The sequence below is a fragment of the Symphalangus syndactylus genome, chromosome 10, assembly GCF_028878055.3.
Source record: "Symphalangus syndactylus isolate Jambi chromosome 10, NHGRI_mSymSyn1-v2.1_pri, whole genome shotgun sequence".
Lineage (NCBI taxonomy): Eukaryota > Metazoa > Chordata > Mammalia > Primates > Hylobatidae > Symphalangus > Symphalangus syndactylus.
The window spans coordinates 28,298,535-28,326,120 of record NC_072432.2 but is presented as its reverse complement, the minus strand read 5'-3'; the positions used below and the strand labels follow the sequence as shown (position 1 = coordinate 28,326,120).

The window sequence follows — 27,586 nt, the reverse complement described above, 5'->3', positions numbered from 1 at the left end:
TCTCTAAAAAAAAAAAAAAAAGAACAGAAAAATTAACTGGGTGGGATGGTGCGTGCCTGTAATCTCAGCTACCTGAAAGGCTGAGGCAGGAGGATCGCTTTAGCCCAGGAGGTTTAGGCTGCAGTGAGCTACGATTGTACCATTGCACTTCAGCCTGGGCAATAAAGTGACACACTGTCTGAAAAAAAAACAGAAGGTTGAGAAGGAAGGATTTTAGAAGATTTTAATTCAAATTTATCACAAATTTTAAAAAGTTTTTTTGGATTAAAAAGGTAAATTTTTAAAAATCCACTAAACTTGAGTATCTAAGAAACCTGATTCATAAAGAATACCAAATAGGTAAGATCTTTTGGCATCAATTAAGGTGATGATCAGATTACTTCAATAAAGTTGAAAATCTTCTACATAGGGCTATGAATGGTCTGATTATTTATTTATGATTGCTACTAAAATTGCTCATTATCATACTATTTTATTACATTTGAGTGTTTTTTTTTGTTATGAGAAAGCAAGATGTGTGAAAATCTGAAATCAGATACATTAGACTATAAATTAATTTACATAAAGATTATAAAATTCTATTTTTAGATTATGAAAAGATTTTAATAAAAAAAGCATTTGTTGGTTTTACAAAAAGCATTACCACAAGTACATTTCTCCTTCCCTGGGTTGATTATTTAATTTAGAAAATTTTGATCTACCCACAATTTTCCAAGCAAAAACCTATTACATAAAGGAAATTGCACCAACATTATATGTTACCATGACAACACCAGCGATTACTCAATGCATGAAATGAGCCTCCAATTCCAGAAGATGCCCTGAGTTTAAGAATTAGAGTTTAAAAATTCACTTTAGGCACATTAAGATATGCGTGTAGGAGAAGGGTTACATTTTAACTACACAAAATTAGTATTTGCAACGCTTATGTGCATTTTTAAAAATTAGGATAGCAATGATCAAATATTCAAACATCTATCAAATGCACCTGGAGGAAGTTAACTCTGGGCTTTTCTCTCCTATGCTACTTACGTGTGACAGAAAAATAATTAGAAAACCTTGATTCCAACCACCCCAGCAGCAAAGCCACGATGCTTCCTGGGGAGATGATTGAATGGACCGCTACTAAAAGTGATGCCAGAAATACTCACCAATGCTGAGTTTAAGCTAACAATTTTTAAAAGACGATCTGAGTAGAAAATTATTTTATTAAAAATAACCAATCACATTTGTTGTCACTTCTGTTATATTTGGCATTACTAATTAAACTCAAGGAAGCTTCTAGAAGGACTATGTGGTTTATTCGTGTTCATTCCTTTTGATTGACTCCAGAATCTTTTGCAACTTCAGTCTTCAGCATTTGGCATAAATCTGTCAAATTTGATTCCATATCCTCCTTAAAAGCATTCATCTCCAATACTTTTTAGCTCAGAAAAATCCCAAGTAAAAATTATATAGATCTCAAGGAATATTCAGAAAGCCACTTTCACTCATGTTCCATTTCCCTTACAAAATACAAAATTTAAAAAAAACAGAATGGACAGTATATGATAGGTTAAAGAAATAACTGCAATTAAAAATTTCCAAGAATAAAATTAAATTACGTAACTAAAGTTGACTGTAGTAGAAAAGTCAGGCATCATTTAGTCCTGACTGACCTCTCTATGGTAACAAAATGGAACTATGAGTCAGATGACAAAAATCTGTAAAATAGATAATTAAACTGAGAGAGATAATCTGAAGGAAGTCCCTTTTAGAACTACTTACCATCCTAATTTTCTATGATTTTATGTAAAATAAAGCAAAAAATATAAGCCAGGCAAACTCACATCAAATCAAGACACCTATACACTCTCGAGGCCTGTTAAAAGTGTTCTAGATCATTATACAAATCTAAATGGACTGCAGAGAGAAATGGTTTAGTGTCTCTGATAAGATTTTTTTTTTGCACCGTGCGACCATACTGGAAAAACCACTGAATATGCTATTTTCAAATTGCTACTTAGAAGGACTCAATATTCCAGAAATTTGCGTGCTTTCATAGAGATAATGATGACCCTTAATTTAGGAAATTACTGTGTCAAAGATTGTAGCTATTAAAGGAACACAGTTTTGTTTTGACACTTAATGCCTTCCTCTTATGTTTTTATCGGGCAGTTAGATCTGTAGTCATTCCATTAGGATCTTATAATTTGTGTGGCAGAATAGAAAGGGAAAGAAAGGCTAAGAACTATTAGTATGTGATGGAGGCAGAGGGAGATTTATTTCAAGTTAGAAAAGGGTAATTTTGGCCATGATATCACAAAGCAATAATAAATGAAAGCTAACTAACATACCAAATGAGATGGAGGCAGGGCAAATAATTATTTTATTTAGGGAAGTTGCCTTCAATAAATTCTTACTGTCTTATAAGGCAGTCTTATCTCCTGTAGACGAAAGAACTCAGACTTTGGAGTCTGACAGACCCGCATCGATTTCCAGCTCAGCTATTTTGATAAAAATGTGTACCTGGGAAAATTAAGTAAGCTTGAAAAGTCTCAGTTTCCTCAATTGCTGGTAGATTATTTTGGTAATTTTTTTTTTTTTTAAATGAGTATAAATTACACACCAGAGTGCTTGGGATACTGAAGGCATTCCTGTTCCTTAACTTTTCTTCACAGTATTTGCCCATAATATGCTTTGGTTTGTTTGTTTGTTTGTTTGTTTGAAGTGGAGCCTCGCTCTGTCGCACCCAGGCTGGAGTGCAACGGTATGATCTCAGCTCACTGCAACCTCCACCTCCCAGGTTCAAGCAATTCATCTGCCTCAGCCTCCTGACTAGCTGGGATTACAGGCGCATGCCACCACGCCCAGCTAATTTTTTGTATTTTTAGTACAGATGGGGCTTCACCGTGTTGGCCAGGCTAGTCTCGAACTCCCGACCTCAAATGATCCGCCCGCCTCAGCCTCCCAAAGTGCTGAGATTACAGGTGTGAGCCACTGACCTTTTAAATGTTTCTATGTTATCTAATGTTTATACCCTTTTAAGATGGATCTTTAAGCATTTTTCCAGATTTATCAAATGCTCATCCGATCTTGTCTTTAACATTTCCAGCATTACTCAGTCTTATTTGCAGAAGCTTCTACAAGAGTCCTCCTGGTCCCTGAAATCAAATGGCCTGCACATTTTCCCAATAAACTCAGAAACAGTTAAGATTTTGTACTATTTTTGGAAAGAAGGCCCATCTGATGATTCTATTTTCATAAGGGATTCTGAAGAATAACCCCAAGATAGACCATCTGAAGAAATTCATAGACTATCGTGAAAGTCAATATACTAACACGAGAACATCTTGGACTGTGAATTGTCCCACAAGTCAGTGCTGGGTGAGGAGCTCTGAACTTACTTTGCATTAGCAGGATTGCAAGTGGTTAGGTTTGCCAGGGCCAGAGCTGCCGCTTCCCATACCTCTTCATTGTCACTTTTTAGCAACTGAATTAACTGTGGAATCCCTACAGAAAGAGAAGGTAAAAATGTGACTTTTAAAATGCCCATGTGCACTAAAATATGGTAACCTAAAAATGCTCAAAAGAGTTGTTTCCAGTTGGCTTACCCTGATTATTGAAAAAATCTTTGCTGCCTGAATTCTCACACATTGCTGAAATAGCTTGGGAAGCAGCAATTTTCGTTCCATCATTTTCAGAACCCAAAAGGGCTACAAGGCACTTTTCAACCTCTTGTTCTTGAAAAAGTTTTCTATTTTCAGCTTTCACACACCAAAGGGAAAAAAATTCAAAATTTTAATGCAAAAACTGCTAAGTATTATTACTTTCCCATCCAAAGTCTAATAGGAATTCAAACCATTTGGTAGTTTTAGTACCAGAGTCTAAACTAGACAAAATCTACAACTATTTAACTTTAGAATACAGTAATTATGCAAAATGAATCATGGATGTTTTTTCCTATTCCCTTGTATGAGATCAATATTATGGCCAAGGAAAGTCTATAATAGGAAAAAGGCAAGTTTTTGGATTTAGTAAGCACTGATTTAACACGAGTCATGCACCTGACCTGGTACTCAGTGTTCACAGGCTATTTGTTCACTAAGGACACAATCCAGTTTATTTGATGGTTCTTTTGAATATAAAGCCCAATCTTGGAAGAATGCCTAAGATGTGCAAACTGGTGAGCTAGATGCTTATGACCTTCAGGAGAAGAGCAGAGGAGAGGAGAAAGTAAAAATAGTTGTAAAGTATGATCCCGAGTCTTAAGAAATTTATAGTTTTATATCAAAATATAATCATCATTTTTGTCTCAAATGACAATACATACTTAAGTAGCAAAAATTAAAATAATTATTTAAAGTGAGGTCTAAGTACATACCATTATATTCATCCCATTTAAAACACTAAGTTTGAAACCAAAGTATTTTTAATGTTCTTTTGTTCCCAAAACATTGTTTTCTCTTGGCTTTGTTTGATATTTTTATAAATGACAATCTCATTACTATACTAACGTAAATACTGCATTAAGCTAAATGAGAACATTAAAATAATTTTTTGTTTTGTGTTCTATTCTAATTTTTTTATGTTCTAACTAATTCTAAAGAAGTTCCTCTTTATTAAAGTATGTTCTAGAAAAAATATATTAAATCAAACTGTTTTGATGAAATAAAGATGTACCAGAGACTAGTATAAAAAGAAACAACCTACAAATAATTCCTTGCTAAATAATTTGGTTCCTTCAAAAAATCATCATAGATTTGATCATTTATTAATACCCTTTGTAAAGTTTGTAAAATTAACCTTTATAAATTCTATTTTTGTGATTGAAATGGAAGAATGTGTGATATGCACTCTTACGATATATAAGAGAAGAATATTCTATTAGAATAAGAATTTTTGCAAAAAAATGCTGATATTAATTTAGAGTACAATATTTACATGTGGAACTAGTTCATTACTTATATGTATGTTAATTAACTTGGTTTTTTTTTTAGAAATATTTTCAGAAATTAACATCAGCTAGGTTTCCATTGTAAAGTTATGATTTCTCCCTTCCTTCAATGATGACTCAAAAAAAATTGTCCTTTTTCGGAGAAGCAGTATCACGTTTAAATGGCACCATATTTGCAAATACTTTTGGCCTTTGTTCACCTGATACACAGATATATATTAAACAATCTGGCCACAACTGGCACAGGCTAAGTTATTAACGCTCCTGCTCATTCATTTTAAACCAATCATGAACCATGTCCTGTAATCCTATCATTTTAATCTCTTGTTCCTTTCATTTGCCATTAGAATTCAGGCAGGCCATAACTTTTTTTCATAAAAAAGCTTCAGTTAATACTTAACTCTAAAGTATGTGGCTCCGAAAATGTTTTAAATATACACAGTTCTTATTATTTTTCACTGAATAAGTAATTTCCAAAACTTTTCCAGAGTCTCTGACCTAAAATGCTTAGATTTCTCATTAAGATTTCCCTGATGGCTCCAAACCAAATTTTCTAAACAGAACCCTCTTAGCATGGATTCTATCAGGAAAATTGGCCAAAATGATTAATTTGAAAAAACGAACTTTGGAGTGTGTAGTTGTTGCATTCAGAAAACAGTATATTTACAATTATTGAAAAGATTTTTTTAAATAATTTAAATAGATACTGAGGGCGATTAGTTTCTCAACCTTGCTGGGAGTGTTCTCAAAATGCAGCTGTGTTCACTAAAACTTAAAAGTGCTGACTGCAGCGTGGCTATAATAGAGTTAAAAGATGAATTAACATATTAACCAAATACTTTCCTTGAATTGCTACACCAAGGAGTATTTATGTTTTAATTACACAGATCATAAAGATGGCAAGATAGTTATGCTACTAATAGCATAATGTCCTTTAAAAATAACATTTGTTTAGTATCCCTAAAATAAAACGCATGACGTTTTCTTAACTGGAAACAAATCGGTATGTAATGATGCTTTCCTTCATCCATTCTCAGAAGTTGCTATTGTGCCACTTTTGCTCCTGCTGAGATGTTAATGCCAGTTCATAAACCTCATGGGAACACGGTAATTAACACCTTCCTCCTACTGGTACCAGGTCAAAGGCATATTGATTTGGGCTTTCCACAGTTGAGATGCATGTTAAAAGTTTACTCAACAAAGAACACTTAAAGAAAGTGTGTTTATGAGTTTGGATGTTTCGACTGTGTTTCTGACATACAATGACAATGCATGACCTTGTCTAAAAAAATATTCTTATGATGATGGAAAGTAAAAATAAGTGTATAAATTGTTATTGATAGTTACATTGTATAATAACAGCGTAAGGAGCAATATTTGTCAAAATCTACTTATAAATGGAGTTTTCTAACTGTGGGAATTTTTTAAACTTCTTCATGATTATATGCTTTCAATACAGGAATATTAGGATATAGCTTTCTTATTCATTGTTAAGTTTTTAAGAGTTTGCCACTGTAACTAATATAAAATAAGACATGTCTGATTAAGCTGGCTGGGTCTGGCAGATAGAGGTCAAGGCAGGCAAGAGTTGATATACAAAGTAGACAAATGATATGGTTTGGCTGTGTCCCCAAACAAATCTCATCTTGAATTGCAGTTCTCATAATCCCCTCATGTTGTGGGAGGAACAGGTGGCAATAATTGAATCACAGGGCCAGTTTCCCCGATCCTGTTCTCCTGATAGTGAGTTAGCTCTCACGAGATCTGATGGTTTTATCAGGGGCCCCTCCCCTTTGCTGGGTATTCATTCTCTCTCCTGCCACCCTGCAAAGAGGTGCTTACTGCCATGATTCTAAGTTTCCTGAGGCCTTCAGCAGCCCGGCAGAACTGTGAGTCAATTAAACCTTTTTCCTTTATAAATTACCCAGTCTCAAGTATTTCTTCATAGCAGTGTGAGAACAGACTAATACAACAAGAAATACAGGTAGGACCTGAAAAGAAGGCAGAATCTAGAATCCAGGCAGGAGGAAGAGGTGGATATGGTAGATCTGGCCGGATAATAAGAGTTAAGAGGTAAATAAATCAACCAAAATAGAGGAGAATAATTAGGTAATGACAAAGATTTAACCTATCTTCTAGCACTGGCCTCAAAGATGTTGGTTCTGCCCTAATATTGTGTTCTGGTCAGAAGTGGGCAGTACTGCCCAAAAATGTCATGGCTAAGGCAGATCAGAGTCCTTAGGGGAAATCCTGCTTCTGGAATGGAGAGATTTTCTCAAAGCCCTGCACTTCCAATCAGAAGAGCGTTCACTCATAATAATTTATTGGGATATGTGAACAGAGAGAAAGTTTGAATCTTCGTGGAATCATCTATCTTTCTAGAGGTTCCAAGAATCAAGCTTTCAGACCAGATATCTCCCAGGCTATAAGAAAATTAAACCACCTCTGCATTCACTGAATTTGAAGATCCACCTGGCATACTTTTTCAGTTTTTGTAGAGTTGCCAAGGATGAAAACAATTTAAGAAGGAAGGAGGCTATGTCAGAAGGGATAGAGGAAGATTACCAGTTGAATAAGTTGAATTATAAAATGGAAGTTTTCACAGTAATAGAGGAAACCTGCAAGACCATGGTGAAGGAGCCCGACTGTAATACAGATGGGCAGTTGGTTGAATGATGTTAAGGTAGATCTGGGAAATGAGGTTCTGCTCAGCAAAGGAAGTTAACTTTTGTGCTGTGCTTGCTTGGTATTCTAATGAGGGTCGGGTTACTTTAGTTCATGCACAGGTTGTTGCTTTAATCTACCATAGTGGGAACAGGTGAGGGTCTGGTGTGAGAAAACTGGTAGCAGATGTAGAGCAGAGTGGGCTATACTAGGTTAAAGCACGAGGAAGCAGGTTTTCTAATTTCTTAAGGACAGAAAGAGAAACCAGTCATTTTATTGACACCTTGAAAATTAACAGAATTAGAAAATTTGATATTTCCTCTAAATCTAGCCATTTGAAGAACATGGATACCAATAGATCAAAACAGCATTTCCCAAACCAGAATCCAGACAAAAGGCCCAAACCAGAGCAAATGAGTATAAAATTATGGTCTAACAAAGTTATACAATCCAGACCACAAGGGAGAGTATCTGAGGAAGAACAAATTGATAACCAGTGGCCATGTGCTTGTATAAAGTAGAACAACCTCTAATGCCAAGTGGGGCTATCTGGATTTGGTCCTGCTTATTCTAGCTCAAGAGTTATTAACCTGGGGTCCGTGGATTTAGAAGACAGGTGGGCTTCAGGCAGTCCGTGAACTCCCTGCAATTATATGCAGAACGTAGTGTATTTGTACATTTTCGGAAGGTTACTCTTTGTTCAGATTGTCAAAGAAACTTAACACTCCCCAAAGTGGAGTGTGGGCAGTATAGTTGGATGTGCTTGGAAGCTGTCAGAAATACAGGCAGGAATTCAGAAGACAGGTCAGAATTAGAAACAGATTTGGGATTCATAAGCAAATAAGGAGGCAGCTGAAACATTAGTCATAAGTGAGAGTGCTCAGGGAGATTTTCAAGAGAACAAGACATAAAACAGAAGGCAAGTTTGGTGTTGAAATAAGCTGAGGAAAGTGGTAAAGGTGAAGGCTGGTCTGGTAATTTGGAGAACAATCAGGAGAGAGGAGTGTTTTGGAAACGATGGGATAAAAGAGTTTACAGGAGGAGAGGGCAATCAACAGTGTGGATTCCCACCCAGAGGTCAAGTTAAAAAGGACTGAAAATGCCTCTGCAGGATTTGGGATTTGAGACGTCAATGTCAAATTCTACAAGGACCATTTTGGCAGAATAGTGAAAACAGAAGTCAGGTGCAGCAGGTGAAATGATGGAGATGAGCTGAGGAGATGGGGCTATTTAAAATGGACTGATCTGTCAGAGAGGTTGATAAGAAAAGGAGAAAAAGAGGACCCTGGGGAAAGAGGCAAGGAGAAGAGAGGAAGAAACAAATTTCCACAAGTCACCCAGGCCACAGACAATGAAGGGCCTCTTAGAAAGCTCTGAACTTATATCACCTTCCTCTTATATAAACCAGTAGGATCGGGAGAAGAGAGAACTCTGGCCTTGCAATACTGCATTATGGGAAAATCTCCTCGTCATCCACAATTGGGCTAAAGGAGTCCATTGCCCTCTCAACTGATGGGAAAACAGGCAAAGGGCACCGTGTAGGCTTCATCTATTCATTAAGACTAGGCCCAGGCAGAGTCCTCTGCATTCCATGATGAGCATTAAAAACCAAAATTATGAAACACTGCATAGAAAGGAGAACAGAGATGGTCTAAAAATAAGTATTCATGAGGAGAAAAGATTAAGTGAAACAAAAACAAGAATCCAAAGTATAGTGGAAAAAACTAGCTTCCTGAATTAGGGGAAAAAATCATGACTCTGAAGATCAAAGGCTTGCCTGTGTAGTAGAGACAGTGGAGAGGGGGACTCCGACATATTTTGGCAAAATTTTCAAACTCGGGATAAAAAATTCTACCTTAATACAGGAAAAAAATCATATATGCAAAATAATGGAAATCAGGCTTGAACACTACAAAAGCAAGCTTCATGGATATGTTTTTCGTTTTTGTTTTTTTGAGATGGACTTTTGCTGTTGTTGCCCAGGCTGGAGTGTGATGTTGTGATCTTGGCTCACTGCAACCTCTGCCTCCCAGGTTCAAGCGATTCTCCTGCCTCAGCCTCCCGAGTAGCTGGGATTACAGGCATGTACCACTACACCTGGCTAATTTTTTTTGTATTTTTAGTAGAGATGGGGTTTCACCATGTTGGCCAGGCTGGCCTCAAATTCTTGACCTCAGGTGATCTGCCTGCCTCAGCTTCCCAAAGTGCTGGGATTACAGGCGTGAGCCACCATGCCTGGCATCACTTCCATAGATATTTAAGGAGAAATATTATGATGCAACAATTCCAAACCCAGTTAAATTGAAATACATGTTTGAAGGCAAAAAACCTATGCAAAGGTAAGGTAAGATCTCAAAGCGTATCACTATTGGATAAACCTTAAAGAAATTTTAACTGAAAAATATACTCTGGTTAATTTAAGAAATGAATCAAATAAAATCATAAGGACAGGTAAGCTTTATTATGAGAAACTGACAGCACACACTGAAACAGATTCAATATGTATCTAACTCTAAATGACAAATGTGGTTAAAATTGAATGTAATGACAAAGTGATTCTTAAAAAAGAGAGTCTTTGGCCAGGTGTGGTGGCTCATGCCTGTAATCCCAGCACTTTGGGAGGCTGAGGCTGGTGGATCACTTGAGGTCAGGGATTCAAGACCAGCCTGTCCAACATGGTGAAACCCTGTCTCAACTAAAAATACAAAAATTAGATGAGCATGATGGCATGCACCTATAATCCCAACTACTCGGGAGGCTGGGGCAAGAGAATCACTTGGACCTAGGAGCCGGAGGTTGCAGTGGCCTGAGATCACTCCACTGCACTCCAGCCTGGGCAACAGAGCGAGACTCAGTCTCAAAACAAAACAAAAACAGATTTTAGAGAGGGGAATCTATAACCTATTATTAATCTTAGAAACATCAGAAAGGGAAAGAATTGTGGAAGCAAAATTGCTAAATATCTAAAATAACTATAGTAACTTTATCTTTAAAATAACTGTTCATAAAAGTTTTTAAAATCTATACAAAGAAATGAACAGCATAGAAAAATAAACAGAAAACATAAAACATGATGTCAGAAATAAGGGTGAATATTGTAGCTATAAAAATAAATCTAACAATATTTATTTGCCTTGCCTTTTGGACCTAGTGGTAGTGAAGGTTTCCCCAATATTGCTAATCTCTGGGGACCTCATCATCTCTTGCTTATTCCCTTAACCCTAATTATACTTCTGAAAGTAGTTCCTTCATTTGTCTCTTTTAAAACCATCAGAAGTGTCCAGAATTCTTTTTCTGCCAAGACCATGTTTGATAATACATGGTAATCTTAATATCAAATTAGAATCAAAAGCTAAAGAGCAATAAAAGTGAGATTAAAAAAATCAGTAGTGGATACAAAACATAAAGCAAAGTCACTTAATATAAAATTAGAAAGGCCGACCACGGTGGCTTATGCCTGTAACCCCAGCACTTTGGGAGGCCGAGGCGGGTGGATCACGAACGAGGTCAGGAGATCAAGACCGTCCTGGCTAACATGGTGAAACCCCGTCTTTACTAAAAATACAAAAAAATTAGCCTGGCCTGGTGGTAGGCACCTGTAGTCCAGCCTGGGTGACAGAGTGAGACTCTGTCTCAAAAAAAAAAAAAAAAAAAAGACAAGAGAAAATAAAAATAATATACTGGGAAACTTCTAACATACTACTCTTCATCTGTGACAGATCATATAGCTAAAAAAAGAATAAGGATAAAACTATCCAATATAATTTATAAAATTGAACTAAAAGATAATTAAACTCTGCATTCTACAGGAAATATATCTTTTTGTCTATTAAGAAAATATTCATTCCATCCATTGTTTATCTCCTGGAACAATACTTTGCATGTAGCATGTATATGATAAACGTTTATTTAAATGGTAAGCAGAGGCTGCCTTTCCAAGATTTAATGGAACACTTGTACAAATGGATCCTATACCAGGCCTCAAAGAATATGCAATCTAGTCCAAAGCAAGTTTGCATTTTTAACTATAAATCAAAAATGTTAGGATTTATTATTATTATTATTATTATTATTAAGGGTCTTGCTCAGTTACCCAGGCTGGAGTGCAGTGGGATGATCACATCTCACCGCAGCCTCAAACTCCTGGGCTCAAGTGATCTTCCTTCCTCATTCTCCCATGTAGCTGGGACTACAGGGGCACAACACTACACATGGCTCATTTTTAAAAAAATTTGTGTAGAGATGGGGGGTCTTGCTCTGTTGCCCAGGCTGGTCTTGAACTCCTGGTGTCAAGTGATCGTCCCATCTCAACCTCCCAAAGTGCTAGGATTACAGGTGTGAGCCACCATGCCCAGCCCCAAAATGTTACAAATTAAAATGAGGAACTTTGAGCTCTGGGTCCTGACTGAGAAAGATGATCTGGGGGCTCCCTGCAGGTCCTTCCCTGAAAGGGTTGGCCCAATATGCTAATGTAGTTAAGAGACTAAAATACTTGCTGCATAAGACTGAAATGGAAAATAATGATAAATTAACCTATCTATAGATAATATAAAATGATGGTGCATACTTTTAAAATCGCTTTCATAATACTTATCAACACATTTCAAGGAGGGTATAATATACAAGAGGAAGTCCTGAAGAGGTAAGAGAATGATCCCAGGATGGCCTGAGGACATGTGTGGAGACAGACTAAAAAAGATCTGAATTCTTCGGTCTGAAAAAGTGATGTTTGAAGGGAACATAATACAATCACAGATGACATATATGAAGTAAATACAGTTAGTCATTAGATTCTAACATAAAGACTGAGGAGACACAACTTGAAACTAGAATGAAGTTATTTTAGAACTAACAAAAGGAAGTAGAATCAGAAAACATTAAGTGCCAGAAAGGATTTAAAGACTATCTGCTTGAATTCCTTTCTATTACAAATAACCAATTTCAACAAAAGATGCTAGGAAAAATTTATGTCTACATGAAAAAGAATTAACTGGGACCATAATTTTATACCCTATATAAAAAATAAACTCAAAATGGATCAAGACCTACATGTAAGAGCTACAGCTACAAAACTCCTAGAAGAAAACAGGGCAAAAGCTTTGATATTTGGTAATGAGTTATTGGATATGACACCAACAGCAAACAGCATAGCCAACAAAATAGATAAATTGGAATACACCACAATTTAAAACTTTTGTGCATCAAAGCACACAATCAACAGAGTAAAAAGGCAACCCACAGAATGGGAGAAACTATTTTCAAATAATATCTGATAAGGGGTTAATATCCATAATATATAAAGAACTTCTGTAACTCAGCATCAAGAAAACAACCCAATCAAAAAATGGGAGAAGGACTTGAATAGATGTCTCCAAAGAAGACATGCAAGTAGCCAATAAATACACGATAAAGATGCTCGAAGTTGCTAATCATTAAGGCATGCAAATAAAAAGCACAATGAGATAGCACCTCACACCCATTAGGATGGCTACTATCAACAAACAGAAAATAACAAGTGTGGGCCAGGATGTGGAGAAATTGGAACTCTTGTGCATTGGTTATGGGAATGTAAAATGGTACAGCTGCTACAGAAAACAATATGACAGTTTCTCAAAAAAATTAAAAATAGAGGACGGGCATGGTGGCTCACACCTGTAATCCCAGCACTTTGAGAGGCTGAGTTGGGAAGATTGCCTGAGGTCAGGAGTTCGAGACCAGCTTGGCTAACATGGCGAAACCGTGTCTCTACTACAAATACAAAAATTAGCTGGGTGTGGTGGTGCGTGCCTGTAGTCTCAGCTACTCAGGAGGCTGAGCAGGAGAATCGCTTGAAGCCAGGAGGTGGAGGTTGCAGTGAGCTGAGATCGCACCACTGCACTCCAGCCTGGGTGATGGAGTGAGACTGTATCAAAAAAAAAAAAAAAAAAAAAACTAAACTAAAAATATAATTACCATATGATTCAGTAACTCCACTTCTAGGTATATATCCAAAATAATTGAGATCAGGGACTCAGACATCTGTATACCCACATTCTTAGCAACATTATTCACATTAACCAAAAGGCAGATGCAACCAACTGTCTGTCCATGGTTGAAAGGATAAACAAAATGTGGTCTGTACAGACAATGGAATATTCTTTGGCCTTAAGAAGGGAGGAAATTGTGACACATGCTACAACATCAATGAAACTTAAGGACATCATGCCACGTGCTATGCATTTGCAAAAGGATAAATGCTGTATGATTCCATATATATGAGGGATCTAGAGTCATCAAATTCATAGAGACAAAGAATAGTGGTTGCCAGGAGTTTGAGGAAGGAGTGGGAATTATTGTTTAACTGGTATACTTTTAGTTTTGCTAAATGAAAAGATTTCTGTGGATGGACAGCACCACAAAAATGTGAATACATTTAATGCCACTGAAATGTACACTTAAAAGTGATGAAGACGGTAAATTTCATAGTATTTGTATTTCACCACAATTTAAAAAGCAAGAATAGGATTGATTCCTTTTCTTCAAGCGAAACCGCTCCCCTTCTTGAGTTCTCCATTTCTGTGAGTGGCACTATTTTACTTCCAGCTGTCCAAGCCAGAAACCTGGCCTCATCCTTGGTATCGCCTTCCTCCTCTTTCAACCAACATAGTCATTCAAAAATACTTACACATGTGCTGGTGGTTCTCCTTGCAAAGTGCCTTGAGCCAGTCCCGAACACCACATCTCTTTTTCAGGGCACCTTCACATCTCACCTAGATTACTACAGCAACCCCCTTTTGGTCTTCTGTGTCTGGTCCTAAACATTTCCAATCTCTTCTCTACTTTGCAACACAAGTTCTCTTTAACAAGTGAAAATCCGTGATGTTCCCTCCCTTCTGAGTAACTTCAGTGGCTCTTTGTTGTCATTAAAATAAAGTCCAAAATCCTTAACTGGGCTTACAATGTCCATGAGCACTGGGCTCCTCACCACGTCCATAGCCTGAGCGCTCAGTGTTCTGTGGCTTTCTGGTCATTAGCCATTCTGAAAACTTTCAGTTCTGGAACTTACCATGTTATCCCTCCTCTGGCTTTTATACACACTGTTCCTTCTCAAAACCACTTCTCCTCCTCCATCCCATCTGAACCTTCTTTGATCGGACAATTTATCTTATTTACTCTAGGTCCTAGTTTGTGAATCACTGATTTCAGGAATATTTTTCTGATCCAGGTCTGTGCTGGGAACCTTCCTGGGTGATCCTGTGTTTCCATCATTAATCACTTTGAACACTGCATTGTGAGTGCCTGTTTACTTTCCTATTCTGGGTGAGAACTCAATAAGAAATCATGAGTAAATGAATACATACATTGTTCTGGAGAAGTTATAGTTCACTCAGAATCACTTAAGTAGGTCATTACAATGCTAGTAGTGGAACTAGTACTAAAACTCTAGTACCAGGAATTCTGTGCAGCATACTTTCCAGTACTATGGCACATGATGGGTAGGCATCATCAAACTCACCACCTCAAAATGAGTGAGAACAGACTTAGAATGACCCAGCCACATTTGATACATATAAATACTCTCCAAAGAGATGCCGAGATATGCAAACATTTTAGGTTTGACATTGTCCATGTCTCCCCATTTTACTTCTCTTTGGGTCTCAATTAGCTAAGAAGGACTAGAATAGAAGGAAGAGAGAACTGATCAGCTATAATAATGTCTAAGTTCCACTTGATATAATACTGGGTAAACCAACTTTTGCCAGTATTAAAAAACCTTGATTTCACAACCAGTCTCTCAAATAGGCATTTATAATATAACTCATGAGGCCCCTCTATGCACACTAAATACTGGATGGTGAAATCTTGCTTACTGCATTAAAGCTTTGTCCTGAAGAAATCCAGTGTGTGCTGAAAATGGAGTGTTTCCCATAGTATACATATAGATATACAGATGTGAGTATATATGTTTAGAATATAAATCACTTAAAATAGTCAACGCTGTCAACATTTATAAAAGTAGTGGTGCAGAAGGGGAAAAATAAGATCACATCTTTTATTAGATAAAAGACTCCAAATATACATAAATTAAAACTATAATTTCATCTGTGCTTGTGCTGTAATTAATCTCTCATATTTTACAGATTTATGTAAACATAACTTGTCACTGAAATGCAAATTGTATTATGTATATAGTATGAGCATATTTTTCACAGCTATGTAACATGGTGCTACTAGACTCCAGCTGAAACTTGAAAATTACTTTATAGATATTGTGAATGTGGATTTCTTCAATGCTTTCAGGTTCACAAACAATGCATACATTCTATATAATTCCAAATTCAAGCGAAACAAAGGCTTAAAACTTAATATAGAAATGAATTGTATTTTGAAAAATAGGATAATAAAATCATATTGAGTTCCTCATATCCCTGACAAATCTCTAACTCATTGGAAGTAAGATGAGTTTGGACTTAAGTAGTAAATATAGCACTATTCTCAAATGGTTTTTTAAAAGCAGACAAATACTCTAGTGTTGGTTAGTACTAATAAAAATTGAGACAAGAGGATTATATATGTTTTGTTTATATAAAATAAGACATGGCAGGGTGCAGTGGCTCATGCCTGTAACTCAGTCAAAGTGGGCAGATCGCTTGAGCCCAGGAGTTCTAGACTAGCCTGGGCAACATAGCAAAACCTTGTCTCTACAAAAGATACAAAAATTAGCCAGGCATGGTGGTGCATGCCTGTAGTCCCAGCTACTAGGAAGGCTGAGGTGGGAGAATCACTTGTAACCTGGGGAGGTTGAGGCTGCAGTGAGCTGTGATCACGCCACAGCACTCCAGCCTGAGAAATAGAGCGAGATCCTATCTCAAAATAAAAAAAAAAAATAAAATGAGACATACGATCATAAGCTGCTTTAGTAATGGCTTTTGCTGCATTCTTCTGAATATCAGGAATTGTAGAGTTTTCTGCAAATGACAGGAGCTTTTTAAGTCCCCCTGTCTGCTGAATCTGCACCATGGTATCCATGTCTTCAAGGCAATTGGCTATCACTGCAAGTGCTTCTATATGAAGGTCATTCAATTCCTAACAATAAAAGCAAATAGAACTTTAGAAAGTTGTACTAAAATGTACACTTCCCAAATTTGACTGCAAGAGGAAATAAAGTCAGTCAGAACACAAAGTAATGATTTTTATTGTGACAGAGGCCCCAGGGAACAGGAGTTCTGCTTATCAATGTAACATCATTCTTCTTGGCCATGTGCCCTGTCTTTTCTCCTTTCCCTTACTCCAAAATGTTTTATAGATAAAAAGTAATGCTAGGGAGGAAACTTCCAGAAATGGTAGTCAATGAAGTTGCTCATAGAGTCTTCCACAAAAAACAATTTTGAAATCTGGAGAAAACATTTTTTGAAAAAGCAAGACAGAAGCTGATGGAAATATATACTTTAAAATAATTTGTGACTATAAGAGAAGTATTGCGAGTGTGTGGCCGTCTTGCCTGAGGAAATCTACTGAATCCCCATAGCCATGGAAAACTGCAGTTTTACCTAAATAGCTAGAAATGTAAAGGGGAAATCCCAAAAGTGAGACATGCTCAGAAAGGATAATCCACCATCATGAAGGGAAGGAACTCACTTTCACAGCAAATACATTGTGGCCAATATTCATGGAATTCACTGGTTTTACCATGTTGTCCACCATCCTGAAGCAGCTGGCTTGATAGAATGGCCTTTTGAAGACTCAGTTACAGCACCAGCTAGGTGGCAATACCTTGCAGGGCTTGGGCAAGGTTTTCCAGAATGCTGTATATGCTCTCAATCAGTGTCTACCATATGGTGCCGTTTCTCCCATAGCCAGGATTTGTGGGTCCAGGAAGGGTAAACATCACCCAAGGATTTTGCATCCTCTTCTGGGGTAAGCATTGGGAAATATTTGGTTGTATATAGGATAGTTGTATCATGTAAGGTAAAAGTATGATCTCATTATTGTCTGAAGATTATGATTTAAGAGGTATATGGGTACCAAATTGACAAGGAGAAAACTTGTGATGAATTTTTATCTAGGCCACAGTACCCAGATATTTGGCCAAATACTATTCTAGATGTTCCTGTGAAAGTACTTTTTACATGAGATTAATGTTTAAAACAGACTTTGAGTAAAGCAGATTACCCTCCATGATATGGGTGGACCTCATCTAATCAGTTGAAGGCCTTAATAGAACAAGACGGATCTATCTAGCCACAGAGAGAATCCTGCCAGTACAGCACCCCTGGACTCGAATTACAACATTTCTCTGGGTCTTCAGCCTACTGGTCTAACCTGTGGATTTTGGACTTGCCAAGCCTCCAAAATAACATGAGCCAATTCCTTAAAGCAACTACCCACCCCTGCTCCCCGATACACATCCATTGATAAGGTTTGGCTCTGTGTCCTCACCCAAATATCTCAAATTGTGATCTCTAGGCAAATTAAGTAACATAATCCCCATGTGTCAAGGGAGGGACTTGATGGGGGGTGATTGGATCATGGGGTCAGTTCCCCCATGCTGTTCTCATGACAGTGAGTGAGTTCTTATGAGATCTGATGGTTTTATAAGTGTTTGACAGTTCCTCCTTCACATGCTCATCTGCTGCCATGTAAGATGAACCTGTTTCCCCTTCTGCTATGATTCTAAGTTTCCTGAGGCCTCCTCATCCACTAGGATCTGTGAGTCAATTAAACCTCTTTTCTTTATAAATGACCCAGTCTCGGGCAGTTCTTTATAGCAGTGTAAAAATGGACTAATACACCCATATACACATGCACACGTACAATATACATGCATCCTGTTGGTTCTATTTCTCTAGAGAACTCTAATAATGTAGGGTATAACCTAAAATCTGAGTATAAACTATGCCCAGACCTCTGGCTGACTACTAAACTATACATGCATGGAGGAGACCCCAGGGACCCTGGTGAAAATAAACAGGCAAGGACTAGAAAGCATATCTTATCCTTGAAGAGGGAGCTGTGCTAGGTGAAATTGATTAATTTACTACTTTTAAATACAGTGCATTCCTCAATCCATGTGCAGCTCATTTGGCAGAATGCTGAAACCTTACTGGTCTGAGGTGTCAGAGGTCAGAGCCTGAGACTGACAGAGGAGCCACAGGTACCACCAAACTGTAGAAGCTCTGGGGAGACCTCCATGGAGTCGGGCTAAAAACAGCAGCAACTAGAAACTGTAAGAACTGAGCAGAGATACCAGCTGCACCACTAGAGAGACAAAGTGTGTAGCTCACCGCCTAGTAGAGCAAAATAGCCACAGTCCTCAGAAGGACACAACAGAATCTGGAATCACTAGAAAGTATTATGTACAATGCTCATTCTTAACCATGCAAAGAAGAAACAGGAAAGTGTGACTCAAAGTCAGAAAAAAGTCAGTCAATAGAAATCTACTCTGATAGGGCCAGATGTTGGCGAATTAAGTAATTAAAGACTTTAAAGCAGCTATGATAAATATGTTCGCAGAGGAAAGCTCAATAGAGAAATGAAACTTCAAACATGGAAATTTAAGACTTGAAAAGTACAAAAACTAGAAAGAAAAATTCACTAGGTGGACTAAACGGCATATTAGAGATGCCAAAAGAATCACATAAATTGAATAGAGATCAAAAGACGTTATTTAATCTAAAAAAATTGAAGAAAAATGAGCAGAGCCTTAGAGTCTTGTAAAATATCAAGCAAGACAACATATATGTAATTGGGTTCCAGAGGGAGAGAAGGAATAGAAAAAATATTTGCATAAATAAGGACTGAAACATTCCATGATTGGCAGAAAACACTAATTTACAGATCTAAGAAGGTCAAGCACCCCAAGCAGGATATATAATTGTATCACTTCCACGCAGAAGAGAAATGCAGAAAGCCAAACACAAAGAGCAAAGTGTTGAAAGCAACCAAAGAAAAGTGACACATCATGTACAGGAAAATAGTTAAGCTTAATGGCTGAATTTTCATCAGAAATACTGCCATTCAGAAGAAATTTTAAAATGCTAAAAAAAAAAAAAACTAGCAGCCAAGAGTTTTGTATCAAGCAAAAATATCTTTCCAAAATTAAAGGCAAAAGGAAGCCACTTCCAGATAAATTTAAAAGACAGAATTTATGCCATTATATTTACACTATAAGAAATGCTAAATGAGGTTCTTCAGGTTGAAGGGAAATGACCTTGATGACAACATGGATCTACAGGAAAAAATGAAAAGCATCAGAAATCATACATATGTGAGTAAATATAAAATACTAAATATTGATGGATAGATGAATATATGGATAGGTATTACACAAACACATATGAATATATAATTCTTAATATCTTAAGGACACATGATATAGGACTCTTCAAAACAAAAATTATTACACTGTGTTGTTGGGTTTGTAATGGACACAGATATAAAATATGTAACAATATTAAGAATAGGAAAAGTAGAGATACATTGTTAAAAGGTTCTAGTATTTTACTTGAAGTAGTTCAATATTAACTCTAGACTATTATAAGTTAAAGTTAACTTGCGTATTGTAATCACTACAGCAACCACTAAACATAGAACAAAGAAATATAGCAAAAAAGCCAAGAGAGGAATTAAAATGTAACACTAAAAAAACCCTACAGGGGCCGGGTGGGTATGGTGGCTCATGCCTGTAGTCCCAGTACTTTGGGAAGCCAAGGCAGGAGGATCACCTGAGGTTAGGAGTTCAAGACCAGCCTGGCCAACATGGTGAAACCCCCCACCCTCTACCAAAAATACAAAAATTAGCTGGATGTGGTGGCACATGCCTGTAATCCCAGCTAGTTGGGAGGCTGAGTAGGAGAATCACTTGAACCCAGGAGGTGGAAATTGCAGTGAGCAGAGATCGTGCCACTGCACTCCAGCCTGGGCGACAGAGCAAGACTCCATCTCAAAAAAAAAAAAAAAAAAAAAAAAAAACACTGCAAAAGGCAGGAAGAGAGGAACTGTGGAATTAAACAGATCAGACAAACATAAATGGGAAGCTTAACTATAACCAAATCAATAATCATATGATAATTGAAAACTAATCAAAAGGTAATTAAGTGGAAACTGACATATTAATATGTGTTCAATCCATATACATATATTATCTCTTTAGTTCCTTTTAAAAAGTTTTATATTTTTCAGTGTATAGATTTTGCAAAAATTCTGATAAATTTATCTCCATGTAGTTCATATTTTAGGAATGTATTATAAGTTCAATTGTACTTTTTCTTTCACTGTTTTGTTCATTGCTCACATATAGAAATATAAATTTTTATGTATTGAACTTTCATCCTGTGACCTCGATAGATCTATTTATTAGTTCTAGTCAGTTTCTGTAGTCTTCTTAGGATTTTCTGTATAAATGGTCATGCAATCTGAATAAATAACAGATGCAATCTGTGAATAAATACAGTTTTACATCTTCCTTTCCAGTTTGTCTTTTTTTTTTTTTTTTTTTGTGAGACAGAGTCTTGCCCTGTTGCCAGGCTGGAGTGCAGTGGTGCGATCCTCTGACTCCTGGGTTCAAGTGATTCTTCTGCCTCAGCCTCCCAAGTAGCTGGGATTACAGGCACGTGCCACCATACCCAGCTAATTTTTGTATTTTTAGTAGAGACGGGGTTTCACCATGTTGGCCAAGATGGTCTCGATCTCCTGACCTTGTGAACCACCCACCTCAGCCTCCCAAAGTGCTGGGATTACAGACGTGAGCCACTGCGCCTGGCCCCAGTTTGTTAGTCTTTTGTGTCATTTATTTATTTATTTGGGCTTATTGCCCTGGTTCCAACCTCCAGGACAATGCTGAATAAAAATTATGGGAGCAGACACTTGTGCCTTGTACCTACTCTTAGGTGAGGATGTGGAGAAGCATTTTTATTTTTCACTCTCTATATTTTTGTGTTCTTTGAATTTTTCCCACTGGAATATATACATAGATACATACCAGTTCTTAAAAAACCCGTCTCACATATTTCCTAGCTCTAACCATAGGCAAGTTATTCAATCTCTTTGAGAGGCATTTTTCTTATTTGTATAATAGGATTAATGCTATAATAGGTATATATGATTATATATGTAGTGATAGAATTATTATCAATACTTTCATTTTATAGATAAAAATACCATCACATTCCTCAATGAATTACAAATTTAATAAAATCACAATGCCTGCCACCTAGTAGGTGCTTTCATCCCCTTTCCTAACTAAAAGAAGACAGCTAAAATATCAGATAGGTGAGAATACTATGGCATATCAGATAAACCCTGTGGTTAGTCACTTTCTACCTGTGTGACATAAGGCAAATTAAGTAACATTTCTGGTTTCAGTTCCCCTTTTAAAAAACAGGATAAAATGTTTACTATATAGTGTTACTAGGATTTTGCATCACAAGTGTAATTATAGGGGATCACATATGGGATCCACAAATCAAAGGCAGGTAGGTCCACATGGCTGGGAACATGCTTGTGCCATCGCTGCTCTTTTAAATTGTACTTCATTTTCCCAGTGCTGTATCAAACTGAGTTCTCGTTTTTTTAGAAAAAAATTTAACAATTGGATAGTTTGAAACCGAATACAAAGTTATTACTCCGTTTTACTCCTTCAATATGTTCCTATCTCTGGAATTTTTAAGAGATACTTCAAGTAGATTTCTGTTATTAGAATTAATTTACTAAATATTAAAGTAGGGATACTGGATCTGAAATCTGTTTATTACTGTTTCACTAAGGAATTAGTGGCTAAAGACACAGGACACATTCAGAAGAGATCTGAACCACTCAAGTCAATTAAAGGGTTTTCAATAAACTGCTAGATGAGTTTTTGTAACCAGGAGATCCCAGAAGGCACAGATATTCTTAAAGTTCAATTCTTAAGGAGCTTATTAGCAACTATGAACATTTAGCTCCAATATCATTAAAATGTATCTAGAAGGGAAAATCACAATGAAGGTTAAAAGACTCACCTTAGGTGTTTCAGGAAATCAAGACGAAGATCATAGACAAGAATTTAAAATTCTTAAGTCTGCTAAGCTAGAAGACTTTTAAAATTAATTTATAATGGCCTCTACAATTAGCCTGATTTAAGCAGGCCAATAAACTTTATGTAGCAATATGCAAATTAATCCATTACACTTAATACATGTTAAATAAAATTTCACTTTTAAACATTTGGGAGAGATACATTTCCTCATAGAGGGTGGAATGAATGAAACTAAATACCTTAGTTTCTAGGATCTTAATAAGACGGTCCAATCCTTGATTGTCTCTTAGCATTGTTCGAGACTCCTTATCATTTGTAATAACACCTAAGGCTTTGAGAGCCAACAACTGAATCACTGGATATTCTGACTTCAAGAGATCTAAGATAGGAGGTATTGCATTTAGTTCTTGAAGTGTAGTTCGACACTGAAAATCCTGCCACAAAATACAGATGATCGAAACAATTTTTTTAAGCAAAATACATTCTCAGGCATGGAGAAGTTCTGTTTTCTAACACAAGAACATAAGTTATAATTTTCCCATCTTTTATTCCTGATTCCCTTCCAAAATAACTCACAAAAATAAGAAATCTTTCAATTGACAACACCAAAATTTATTTTAACTGTAATATGTAGACATTGTCTACCACAGAAAATATACATGATCTATGACTTTTGTAGTATCTATTGTTTATTATACAGCAAATTCTGATTAAACAGCATTATAATAAAATCTATGCATAATGAAAATCTTTTCACACTTGAATATACTGCTTCAAATAGTAATTAATACAATGAAATGGCATTGATTCCTTATTATCTCATTCAAATGGATTGTTTATGAAATACCTATTAGCATGCAGTACTGTTGACAGGCCCTCTGCATGCAGATTTACAGCAGGTTTATTCAGATACATGACCTTTATTTAAGACATTTACACAATCAAGGGGTCATTGTAATCTAGACAATTGTTGTGCCTGTATGTCTATGATTCTGTGTGAGTGAAGAAGTGGGTGGGGGAGTGTAAGAAAACAAGCCAAGCAGCCATGAAAAGCTCCCAAACTCTTTTAAGACATGACACCTTTAGTCAAAACATGGTAAATATAAAATAGTACTAAAGGTGGAAAAGGCTCCAATTATAGCTTAGCTTTCCCCTGTCCATCCTTCAATTGATCGCTAATATTCAGCTTCCTTTAGACACAATTGTAGGTTGCTTTTTGTCATGGGTTGAATTGTGTTCCCCCAAACTGTATGTTGAAGTCTTAACCCCAGTACCTCATAATGTGACCTTACTGAAAACAAGGTCATTGCAGATATAATTAGTTAAGATGAGGTCATCCTGGAGTAAGGTGGGCCCTTAGTGGTGTTCTTGTACAATTGGTGTCCTTAGGAGAGAGAGATGACAGAGGGAGAGCTTGCTGGGATGCAGCCACAAGCCAAGGGACACCACCAATGGATGGCCACTCCGTGAAGCTGGGAAGAGGAAAGGAAGGGTCCTATCTGGTCTCAGTGGGGACGTGGTCCTACTGACACCTTCATTTTGGACTTCTGGCCTCCAGAACTGTGTCTGTAGTTTTAAGCCACCTAGTTTGTAGTACTTTGTTACAGCAGCCCTAGGAAACTAATCCATAGTTTTTAGCCAGTACTGCTGTTAAGAATTGTGGAGGTAATCATTTTGATTTCTTCTCGATTAAGACAATAGGGAAATATTGCTCTAAGGAGTCTTGGGATTTAAAACACCAACACACCTACAGGAATATTTAATCAAGTAGGTAAAGCCAAAGTGACTGGAGAAGGGAAAAGAGGGGCTGAGCTTCTTTTTAAGGGTGCCTTTTTTAGGGAGGCGGGGGTGAGGGTGAAACCAGTCCTGTCGAGTAGCAACGGCATGCTGGGCCAGGAATTTTGCTTTTGCTGCCTTTTGACATGAGCCTATTTGTCTCTCTTTGCCTGAATACGTTGCCTCTCCATTAATCCTCTTCTTCACTCTTGTTTTGGTATCTCCTCATTCCCTACTCTATTAATGGCCATTTAAAAGTTGTGTCTTTCCAATTTCAGGTGATCTAAAGCTCATCAAATGGGCACACTAATTGTTAAGGAATCTAAGCAGCAGAGAAGGCTGTTCAAAGTGTCAGGAAGCTGACCTGCTGTGGGAGTGAGGGTGTGTGTGTGTGTGTGTTCCAGGGGTGGGGGTGCAAAAGACAAGACTGTAGGGGAGGGGAAGGTTGGCAGTTTCTTTCTGTGACAAAGGAAAACAGCACAGTGAGGTAGCATCTTGCTATTGTGGGCAATGACTTCCGTCCTGCATACTCAAATCACTAGATTTTTAGCAACAAATAAGCCTAAACCAAAATCTCAGTACATTGAATAGGGTATATATTACATCCAATGTGCTTAGACCACCAGGGTTCAATTAATAGTAACTGCGCAGGTTCCACATATTAGATTTCCTGTTTCAAAAGAAGTACATTTTATTTGCATGCCATTCTATTCTTTAAAAACAAATACATTTCCAAAATACTTTTTCACAGGAGACGATGACTTACAAAATGTGAAAATTGAAAGATATCTACATTAAGCTTCCATTATTTTTTCTCTGAACGATAAATACCAGTAACAAGAAGATCTGATGATGCAAAACTGGTGAGCTTTTACTTTTTTCTATTTTTAATGGGAAGATAAATTCTAAAATCAGCTTTCGTCAGAACACTTTTTAGAAATTAATCTTACCTGCACCAAGTTGTAAATGCATTCCATAGAATTCTTCTTTACATCCGGGTCGGGGCTACTCAGTAGTCTGATGAGTGGCTCTAATCCCCCATGTTCAAATATTTGCACTTTACTGGTGTACTCTGCAGACATGTTTGCTAGACAAAGACTAGCAAACTCATGGATAACTACTTCTTCTGTGTATCAAAAATAAATAACACGAGTATGCCAACTGCTTATTATTCAGCCACTACTTTAAAATATGCTTTGGAAACCAAAGCTCCACAAACTGTATCTTGCTTAAAGCTCACCTCTTTTATAAACTCAAAATTGAGCTGTGGTTTGAGAGATTTTAATAACACTTTACAATATTTCATGAGTGATTTTCAATATATAGTTTAATCAAGTGTAAAAAACCAGTTCCATTTTTTAAAACAGGTATAGAATGCAAAGTTACCTTCTGGAGCAAGCTGGGCAATGACAGAATTCATGACATCTAACTCCCTTAACAATTTTTTAACATCATCTACAAAGGAAGAAACAGAATATTGATGTTTATTAATAATAATAATAGGCCGGGTGTGGTGGCTCATGCCTGTAATCCTAGCACTTTGAAAGGCTGAGGCGGGGGGGAATTACTTGAGGTCAGGAGTTTGAGACCAGCCTGGCCAACATGGCGAAACCCCTACCCTACTAAAAATAACGAAAATTAGCCAGGTATGGTGGCTTGTATCTGTAATAACAGCTACTTGGGAGGCTGAGGCAGGAGAATCGCTTGAACCTGGGAGGCAGAGGTTGCAGTGAGCTGAGATCACACTGCTGTACTCTAGCCTGGGCAACAGAGTGAGACGCTGTCTCAAAATAATAATACTGATAATGGTAGTATCTACTGAACAGTCCCTTATGAGACAGGTAATATTATTATCTCATTTTACAGACAAGGAAATTGAGGCTCAAAGCCACAAAGCAAGTGGTGGGGCAGGTTTCATGCCTAGGTGGGGCCAACCCCACACATTCTCTAGCCTGCCTATATTCCTCGATCATGAGCTGTATTTCCTTCTAAGACACTAGAAACAATAACCATAAAAGTGCAAAGTGTGCCTAGAACACACATCAGAAGAGTTGAGTCACTGTGCCCTACATTTATTTATTATGTAATAGTAATCTGTGTGTGTGTGTGTTGCTGGGAGGGTATTTTTAAATTCTGATTTTAATAAATTTTGTACAGAATGCAAGTAAGAATTACCCAGCCTATTTTAATTAATACATCTTGATTGCTTACATTCAATTTGATTATTAGAAATGCCAAAAATGCTTAAAAATAAGTATATTGACTGTTTTAAAGTGCATTTTTATACTATTTTTGTCAGCCTAATTAAAGCTAGACAGGTATGCCTGTGTGCAGGGCTCTAATCTCAGTTCCACTACTAACCACCTGCATGACTTTGGGCAAATAAACTAATGCTTTGAGATATCTATCCTACTTTTAAAATAAAGAGTTGCATAAGACGTATTACAAAGGTTTGTGTGTGTGTTTCTGTTTTGAGACAGGGTTTCGCTCTGTCACCCAGGCTGGGGTGCAGTGGTGTGGTCATGGCTCACTGCAGCCTCAATCTCCTGAGCTCAAGCAATCCTCCCACCTCAGCCTCCCAAAGTGCTGGGATTATAGATGTGAGCCACCATGCCTGCCCACGAAATATTTTTGTTTCTCAAATTCAATGGTATGTGACTAGAGTAAAACATAAGAAATCAACAAATCTTCCCTTTTTTGGTTATAATTTTCCTTTTTTTGTTTTTAGTTAAACATTCATTATGATACTAACATAGAATGGTTACACAGATAATCTTTATGATAAATTTAGGAAGGCCCATAATTCAATTGAGTACTGCCTTATTTAACTTCTGTATGCCTCTGTTACCTCAGATGTAAAGGGAATAATAATAGTACCTACCTCACAGGGCTGTTAGACAGGATTAATTGATTTAATATATCAATAGCACTTAGCACAGTGCCTGACCCCTTGTCAGCGTATGTAAGTGTTAACTAGTATTATCATAGTCTAAGTTGGTGGGACATGCACTCCGCCATGACTGTCCTCATCCTGTTGCCATCTCCGGAAACACTCTCAGGCCCCTGCCTTACAGCACGACTACCATCAGAGCTCCCGAAGTCACTGCCTTCCACTGATTCCTCGCACTGGGCCCCATCTGCTTCCAGCACCGCAGCTGCCCGCAAATGCAGTCTCTGTAGCTGAGGCTGTAATGGCACAGATGCCACACAAAACC

The 27,586-nt window shown here is 37.2% G+C and overlaps 1 protein-coding gene across 9 annotated transcripts in view; it reads right to left on the bottom strand.

Moving 5' to 3' along the window:
* ARMC3 (armadillo repeat containing 3) overlaps positions 1 to 27,586 on the bottom strand; it is a 273,044-nt gene that overhangs the window by 54,599 nt on the left and 190,859 nt on the right. For all 9 annotated transcript variants that reach the window (XM_063611069.1, XM_055296756.2, XM_055296749.2 and 6 more), the window contains 6 exons: positions 25,758 to 25,826; positions 25,322 to 25,497; positions 22,835 to 23,029; positions 16,483 to 16,666; positions 3,594 to 3,746; positions 3,387 to 3,492 (listed from right to left, as the gene is read on the bottom strand). In XM_063611069.1, coding sequence (XP_063467139.1) covers positions 3,387 to 3,492; positions 3,594 to 3,746; positions 16,483 to 16,666; positions 22,835 to 23,029; positions 25,322 to 25,497; positions 25,758 to 25,826 — 883 coding nt within the window. The remainder of the gene's footprint in view (positions 1 to 3,386; positions 3,493 to 3,593; positions 3,747 to 16,482; positions 16,667 to 22,834; positions 23,030 to 25,321; positions 25,498 to 25,757; positions 25,827 to 27,586) is intronic.